The 8,698-nt window shown below is 41.2% G+C and overlaps 1 protein-coding gene and 1 non-coding gene across 2 annotated transcripts in view; both read left to right on the top strand.

The window, feature by feature from the left end:
• Positions 1-8,698, top strand: part of NAIP (NLR family apoptosis inhibitory protein) — a 55,015-nt gene that overhangs the window by 34,968 nt on the left and 11,349 nt on the right. The window contains 4 exon segments of the mRNA XM_032287178.1: positions 3,065-3,116; positions 3,118-3,227; positions 5,571-5,720; positions 6,801-6,887. Coding sequence (XP_032143069.1) covers positions 3,065-3,116; positions 3,118-3,227; positions 5,571-5,720; positions 6,801-6,887 — 399 coding nt within the window.
• LOC116554059 lies at positions 5,948-6,054 on the top strand. Its single transcript, XR_004270034.1, has one exon. It is a non-coding gene; the product is annotated as a U6 spliceosomal RNA (small nuclear RNA).

Here is an 8,698-nt window from a genome sequence, read left to right as displayed (position 1 = left end):
CTCAAAAAAAAAAAAAAAAAATTTTTTTTTTCATTTTCTAATTGTTGCTAGTATTGCTTTGGTTTTAAGCAGTTTGACTGTTATATGCCTAGGTGTGCTTTGGTTTGTATATATCTTACTTGAGGTTTGCTGAACTTTCTTGGGATCTGTGAGTTGATATTTATCAAATTTAGAAAAATTTTCATCTTTTTTCAAGTACTTTTTTATTACAGTAAAATATATGTAACAAAACGAACATTCTAATCATTTTTAAGTGTACCACTCAGTGGCATTACGTGGATTCGCTATGTTGTACAACCATCACCACCATCCATCTCCAGAATCTTTTCATCATCCCAAACGCTGTATTCATTAAATAATAAGTCTTCGGGCCAGGTATGGTGGCTCAGGCCTATAATCCCTGCACTTCGGGAGGCCAAGGTGGGTGGACTGCCTGAGTTCAGCAGTTCGAGACCATCCTGGGCAACATGGTAAAACCCTGTCTCTACTAAAATACAAAAATTAGCTGGGCATCGTGGTGGGCACCTGTAGACCCAGATACTCAGGAGGCTGAGGCATGAGAATTGCTTGAGCCCAGGAGGCAGAGGTTGCAGTGAGCTGAGATTGGCCACTGCACTCCAGCTTGGGCGACAGAGCAAGACTCCATCTCAAAACAACAACAACAACAAAACAATAAATCTTCCCTCCCACCAGACCCTGACAACTTCTCTTCTATTTTCTGTCTCTATGAATTTGCCTATTCTAGATACTGTTTATAGGTGGAATCACTCGTTTGGCTTATTTCACTTTGGATATTGTTCAGGGTTCACTATGTTGTAGCATATATTGGAATTCATTCCTTCACATGTACCCCATAAATATGTACAATTATTATGTATCGACTTTAAAAAAGAACTTCATTCCCTTATATAGCTAATATTCCATGGTATGTAGTACATTTTGTTTATCCATTGTCTGCTGAGGGACACTTGGGTTGTTTCTACCTTCTGGCTATCATGAATAATGCTGCAATGAACACTGGCATTGTAAATATCATTTTAAGTTCTTGCTTTTAATCATTTTGGGTATATACCTAGAAGCAGAATTACTGATTCATATGGTAATTGCGTTTAACTTTTTGAGGAACTTGTACAGTAGCTGCACCATCTTACATTCCCACTAGCAAAGTACAAAGGTTCCAATTTCTCCACATCCTCTTTAGCACTTGTTAATTTTTGTTTTTGTTTTTGTGGAGACAAAGTCTCACTCTGTTGCCCAGGCTGGAGTGCAGTGGCACAATCTCGGCTCACTGCAACCTCCACCTCCCGGGTTCAAGCAATTCTCCTGCCTCAGCCTCCTAAGTAGCTGGCACTACAGGCGTGCACCACCACACCTGGGTAATTTTTGTATTTTTAGTAGAGATGGGGTTTCGCCTTGTTGCCCAGGCTGGTCTAGAGCTCCAGAGCTCGGGAAGTCCGCCCACCTTGGCCTCCCAAAGTGCTAGGATTACAGGTGTGAGCCACTGCACCCAGCCTATTTTTGTTTTCATTGTTATTTTTCAGACAGGGTCTCACTCTGTTGCCCAGGCTGGAGTGCTGTGTTGCAATAATGGCTCACTGCAGCCTTAACCTCTTGAGCTTAAGTGATCCTCCTGCTTCAGCCTCCCATGTAGCTGAGACTACTGGCATGTGCCACCATGCCTGGATAATTTTTTATTTTTTTGTAGAGACAGTCTTGCTATATTGCCTGGTTTGGTCTAGTCTGTGGTCTCTCTTTCTTTCTTTCTCTCTCTCTCTTTCTCTGTTTCTTTTTCCCCCATCTCTGTTTCTCTCTCTCTCTTTCTCTGATTTTCTCTTTCTTTCTTTCTTTCTGTGACAGTCTTGCTCTGTTGCCCAGGCAGGAGTGCAGTGGCACGATCTTGGCTCACTGCAACCTCCACCTCCTGGGTTCAAGTGATTCTCCTACATCTTCCTCCCAAGTAGCTGGGATTACAGGCTCCCGCCACCACGCCCAGCTAATTTTTGTATTTTTAGTAGAGATGGAATTTCACCACATTGGCCAGGCTGGTCTCGAACTCCTGAACCTCAGGTGATTCACCTGCCTTGGCCTCCCAAAGTGCTGGGATTACAGTTGTGAGCCACCAGGCCCAGCTCCTAGTCTGGTTTTGAAGTCCTGGCCTCAAACGATCCTTCCGCCTTGGCCTTCCAAGGTGCTGGGATTACAGGCATGAGCCACCGCACCCAGCCCATTTCGTTTTGTGATGATTCTCATAAAGCCATTCTAGTGGTTGTGAAGTGGTATCTCATTGTGGTTTTGATTTGCACTTCTCTAATGTCTGAACGATGTTGAGCATCTTTTCATTTTTTGAAAAAAATATCTATTTGCTCATTTAAAAATTGTTGTTTTTGTTGCACTGTAAGATTTATTTGTATATTTTGGATTTCACATCCTTATCAGATAGATGGTTTGAAAATATTTTTCCCATTCCATAGGTTGTCATTTCACTTTCTTTATAATGTCCTTTGATATACAAAAGTTTTAAATTTTGACAAAGTCCAATTTATCTGTTTTTTCTTTTATTGCTGGTTCTTTTGTTATCATAACTAAGAATCTACTGTCAAATTCAAGGTCATGAAGATTTACTCCTATGTTTTTTTCTAAGAGTTGTATGATTTCAGCTTTTATATTTAGGTTGTTGATCCATTTTGAGTTTATTTTTTTTTTTACATGGTGAGAGATAGGAATCCAACTTCATTCTTTTGCATGTGCAGATCCAGTTGTCCCCAAGCCATCTGCTGAAGAGATGCGATGTGTCTTTTGTGAGTCCAAAGAGTAGCACAGTACGTAATCAGTAAATGCTGCAAACAGCAATATCTTCACATGTTCTCTAAAAAAAAAAAAAAAAAAAAAAAAAAATTTTATGGTATGTGGAAGATTTACATGTGAAAATAGCTGGATGAATCAAAATGACAGTTTAAAAATGTTCATTCAGTATCAAGAGCACAAGACTGATGCCTAAGGAAAAAAAAATGTTCATTCAGAACTCTTTAGTTTAATAATGGGAAAACTGTGTGCTGCTTTCCAGACCAAGTCTTTCCTAATCAGCGTAAGTTCCTGTGCCTGAATGAACTGTGAATCTGGAAGACAAAATAAATATTTTTCAATCATTCCTGAAGAATTTCCAAACTTCCACCATACGGAGAAATTACTGATCCAAATTTCAGCTGAGTATGATCCTTCCAAACTAGGTAAGGATGGCACTTTAATATATTTGTTTTTACATCAGTTGGAAAAGCTACTTGGCCAAAATTTATTTAAGAGGTAAAGGTCCTGTGTGGTTCTAAGGGTGTAGCCTGTATCCATGGTAAATTGTGTCGAAAAGCACTCTTTCTTACTGACAGCCGAATGCTATTTCTAATTATTGAGCCTTTACTACATACAAGGAAGTGTCCTAAGCATGTCACAAATATTAGCTGAGTCTTCATACTCACTCTATGAAGTACAGTACCATTATTAATGCTATTTTGTAGCTGGGAAAACTGAGACATTAAGAGATTAAGTAATTTGCTCAAGGGTATCCAGCTAAGAAAATGTGGATCTGTGTCTCAGACACAGGAATTTTGACTCCAAAATCAGAGCTCTTAATCCGTAATATAGGCCAGGCATGGTGGCTCATGCCTGTAATCCCAGCACTTTGAGAGGCCAGGATGGGTGGATCACCTGAGATAAGGAGATCGAGACCAGCCTGACCAACATGGTGAAACCCCATCTCTACTAAAAATGCAAAAGTTAGCCAGACATGATGGCGCATGTCTGTAATCCTGGCTACTTAGTCGGCTGAGGCAGGAAAATCACCTGAACCCAGCAGGCGGAAACTGCAGTGAGATTGCGCCATTGCACTCCAGCCTGGGCAACAAGAGTGAAACACTGTCTCAGGGGAAAAAGAATCCCTAATGTTACCACTCCAAAATAATTTGCAGGGTTATTTTGTTTTTGCTTAGGCTGGTCTTACATTGCAACTTACAGATCTGCCAGCTCAGCAGGAAGGAAATCTGCTGATCGGAAGCATCTCCCTGTTTCTCAACAGCCTATCCTAATAGTTCATAAAAATGGTGCAGTCATCTTTCTTAAATATATCATTTAGCAAAATGACTTAGGCACCATCATTCCTTAACTGAGTAAACACTGGACACTAAAGATTGAAGAAATATACAACTGCATGGAATTGACATAAAGAGCTGCATGCAAAAAAATTAGTTGTTGGCCAGGCACAGTGACTCAACAACTGTAATCTCAGCACTTCGGGTGGCCAAGGCGAGAGGATCGCCTGAGAGCAGGAGTTCAAGACCAGGCTGGGCAACATAGCAAGACATCATCTCTAATAAAAAATAAAAATAAAAATAAAAAAATTAGCCAAGTACGATGGTGTGCACCTATAGTCCCTAGCTACTCAGGAGGCTGGTAGGATCACTTGAGTTCAGAAGTTCAACCTTTCAGTGAGCTACAATCATGTTGCTGCACTCCAGCCTAGGAGACAGAACAACACCCTGTCTCAAATACAAATGTATATGTATATACACTGAAGCTGGAGGTGGTAGCAATTTTTAAAACAAATTTAGGTTTTGCTTCAGAGTTGTCATTCCTTTTATGTTTCTTCTTCTATCTTCTTCAGAGTGACGGAGTCTCATTCTGTCACCCAGGCTGGAATGCAGTGGCACCTTGTTGGCTCACTGCAACCTCCATCTCCGGGGTTCAAGCAATTCTCCTGCCTTGGTCTCCCAAGAAGCTGGGATTACAGGTGCCTGCTACCATGCCCAGCTAATTTTTTAATATTTTTAGTAGAGACGGGATTTCACCATGTTGATCAGGCTGGACTTGAACTCCTGACCCTCAGGTGATCCACCCACCTCGACCTCCCAAATTGCTAGGATTACAGGTGTGATCCACCACACCCAGCTCTTTGTATAGTGTTCTTTTTTTTTTTTTTTTGAGACACAGCCTCACTCTGTCACCCAGGCTGGAGTGTAGTGGTGTGATCTCGGCTTACTGCAACCTCTTCCTCCTGGGTTCAAGCAATTCTCTTGCCTTGGCTTCCCGAGTAGCTGGGATTACAAGCGCCTGCCACCCACACTTGACTAATATTTGTATTTTTAGTAGAGACAGGTTTTCAGGGTGGTCTTGAACTCCTAAGCTTAGATTATCCACCCGTCTTGGCCTCCCAAAGTGCTGGGATTACAAGTGTGAGCCACGGTACCTGGCCTCTTTATACAGTATTCTTATTGTGCAAATGTCATCTACAAACTTAGAGATATTAGATGTTAAAGCTGAAGGTGATGTTACTGAATCAATGCCTGTATTTTATAGATGAGAAAATTGTTACCCAGAGAGGGTCAATGTGCCCAAATTCATATCACTTGTTAAACAGCTGCAGAGCCTGAACCCAAGCCCAGAGTGACCTGATTCTTAGATCATGACATCATAGTACTTGGTTTTAATTCAATATTATTGAAACAAAGTAATAAACTACTTGGCTAATTTTGATAGAAATTTGCAGTCTTTTCTAATTTCTGAAAATTCTTGATCTTTTACAGGAAAATTGATTCAAAATTCTCCAAACCTTCATGTTTTCCATCTGAAACGTAACTTCTTTTTGGAATTTGAGTCTCTCATGACTTTACTTGCTTCCTGTAAGAAACTCACAGAAATTTTTTCTGATTCTTTTTTTAAAGCCGTCCCATTTGGTAAGAGTTATAATATTACAATTGTGGTTTAAGATGTTTCTGTGGACACAGAGTCATATTAAGCACTCTTAAAAAAAAGAGCCATATTTTGAGGCTGGCTCATGCCTGTATTCCCAGCACTTTGGGAGGCTGAGGCAGGAGACTCGCTTGAGGTCAGGGGTTTGAGACCAGTCCGGGCAACATAACAAGCCTTCTATCTCTACAAAAACTTTAAAAAAATTAGTTCAGTGCTCGCTTCGGCAGCACATATACTAGAATTGGAACGATACAGAGAAGATTAGCATGGCCCCTGCACAAGGATGACATGCAAATTCGTGAAGTGTTCCATATTTTTAAAAGAAAAAAAAATTAGTTGGGCACAGTGGCATCTGTAGTGCCAGCTACTAGAGAAGCTGAGGCAGAAAGATTACTTGAGCCCAGAAGGTTGAGGCTGCAGCAAGCTTGAACCTCCACCTCCTGGGTTCAAGCCTTTCTCCTGCCTCAGTCTCCCAAGTAGCTGGGACTACAGGCATGCGCCACCAAGCCGGGCTAATTTTTGTATTTTTAGTAGAGCCAGGGTTTCACCATGTTGGCCAGGATGGTCTTGATTTTTTTGAATACTATGCAGCCATGAAAAAGGATGAGTTCATGTCCTTTGCAGGGACATGGATGAAGCTGGAAACTATCATTCTCAGCAAACTGACAAAAGAACAGAAAACCAAACACCACATGTTCTCACTCATAAGTGGGTGTTGAACAATAAGAAAACATGGACACAGGGAGGGGAACACTGCACTCCAGCCTGGGCGACAGAGACCTTGTCTCTTAAAAAAAAAAAAAAAAAAAAAAAGGAAAATTATTTCTCAAATAACACTTTCTAGAATTTTCCTTTTTACCTTTAAGCTCAATTGGATTTGAAATTTCTAGAATTTTAACTACATTTCTAGTTATCAGAATTATTTTCTGAGGAAAGATTTGTTTCATCTACTTATGAATTCAATTTGAATTATTACATTGATTTCTAATTTCTTCATTTTAAAGATCCTCTTTGCTGTAAGAGATGCAGCTGACATAACTGAATTTTTATTTTCCCTTTTGTAGTTGCCATTTTGCCAAGTTTTATTTCTCTGAAGATATTAAATCTTGAAAACCAGAAATTTCCTGAGGAGGAAACATCTGAAAAAGTTGGTATGTTTACAAAATACTGCTTTTTACACATTCTTATTCTGCCCAGAATTTTTTTTCTCCTATTTTGAATTAGCCACAAGGAAGCAAGATATGTATTAGCTGCCCTGCTTATTAGGAAGAAGTGACAGTGATGCTCAACTTTTACCCCCTGCCAATGCCTTCACTATAGTTTTACCTCCAGACTTGATTTCAAAGCAGAATGACTTTTTTTTTTTTTTTTGAGATGAAATCTTACTCTGTCACCAAGGCTGGAGTGCAGTGCAGTGCAGTGGTGCAATCTCAGCTCACTGCCACCTCTGCCTCCCAGGTTCAAGCAACTCTCATGCCTCAGCCTCCTGAGTAGCTGGGATTACAGGCACCCACCACCACATCCAGCTAATTTTTGTATTTTTAGTAGAGACAGGGTTTTACCACGTTGGCCAACCTCGTCTTGAACTCCTGACCTCAGGTGATCTGTTTGCCTTGGCCTCCCAAAATCCTGGGATTACAGGTTTGAGCCACTGAGCCCGGCCTCAAAGCAGAATGACTTCTTAGAATGCATATTTAGTCATTATAGCACTCAGCAATTTCATTGTCAGGTATCTGTTTCAAATGAGACCTCATTGTTTCAATGGTTACTGAAATATAAGTAAAAATCTTTTTTTTTTTTTAAACAGAGTTTTACTCTTGTTGCCCAGGCTGGAGTGCAATGGCGCCATCTTGACTCACTGCAACCTCTACCTCCTGGGTTCAAGTGATTCTTTTGCCTCAGCCTCCCAATTATCTGGAATTACAGGTGCCTACCATAACGCTCAGCTAACTTTTTGTATTTTTAGTAGAGACAGAGTTTCACTATATGGGCCAGGCAGTTCTTGCACTCCTGACCTCAGGTGATCCACTCACCTCGGCCTCCCAAAGTGCTGTGATTACAGGTGTGAGCCATGTGCCTGGCCAAAATCTATCTTTTAAGGTTAAGAAAACTCAATATATGAAAACTATATGTCATAAAATGATAGCTATAGAATTTAAATATGTTTTGATTTTAAAAAAATGATTATGAAAGTAATATATGCTCATGGAACACATTCTAACAGAAAAAAATATAAAGGGAGGCAGTGGAGATAGGGACTGCAGAGCTGTGCGTCTCAAACATAAGCATGCATAAGGATTGCCAGGATCCTCCTCTTCTCCTCCCTTCCTTTGGAGGCAGCTAGGTGGGTAGGGGCTGAGGCGGCAGAGGTAAAATCAGGGCCAAGGAGATGGCCGGCATATATCACAGATTGATTAAGCAAATAATACAGTGAGTATTGCCAGGCACAGTGGCACAACCTGTAATCCCAGCACTTTGGGAGGCTGAAGTGGGGGGATCACCTGAGGTCAGGAGTTCAAGACCAGCCTGGCCAACATAGTGAAACCCCATCTCTACTAAAAATACAAAAATTAGCTGGGTGTGGTGGCCAATGCCTGTAATCCCAGCTACTTGGGAAGCTGAGGCAGAAGAATCTCTTGAACCAGGGAGGCAGAGGTTGCAGTGAGCCAAGATCAGGCCACTGTACTCCAGCTTGGGTGACAGTGCAAGACTCCATCTTTTTTTTTTTTTGAGACAGAGTTTCACTCTTGTTACCCAGGCTGGAGTGCAATGGCGCCGATCTCGGCTCACCGCAACCTCCGCCTCCTGGGTTCAGGCAATTCTCCTGCCTCAGCCTCCTGAGTAGCTGGGATTACAGGCACGTGCCACCATGCCCAGCTAATGTTTTGTATTTTTAGTAGAGACAGGGTTTCACCATGTTGACCATCCTGGTCAACATGGTGAAACCCTGTCTCTACTAAAA

Source organism: Sapajus apella, unplaced genomic scaffold, assembly GCF_009761245.1.
Source record: "Sapajus apella isolate SASKATOON/1434 unplaced genomic scaffold, GSC_monkey_1.0 scaffold1, whole genome shotgun sequence".
Lineage (NCBI taxonomy): Eukaryota > Metazoa > Chordata > Mammalia > Primates > Cebidae > Sapajus > Sapajus apella.
This window is presented reverse-complemented; position numbering and strand designations above follow the sequence as displayed.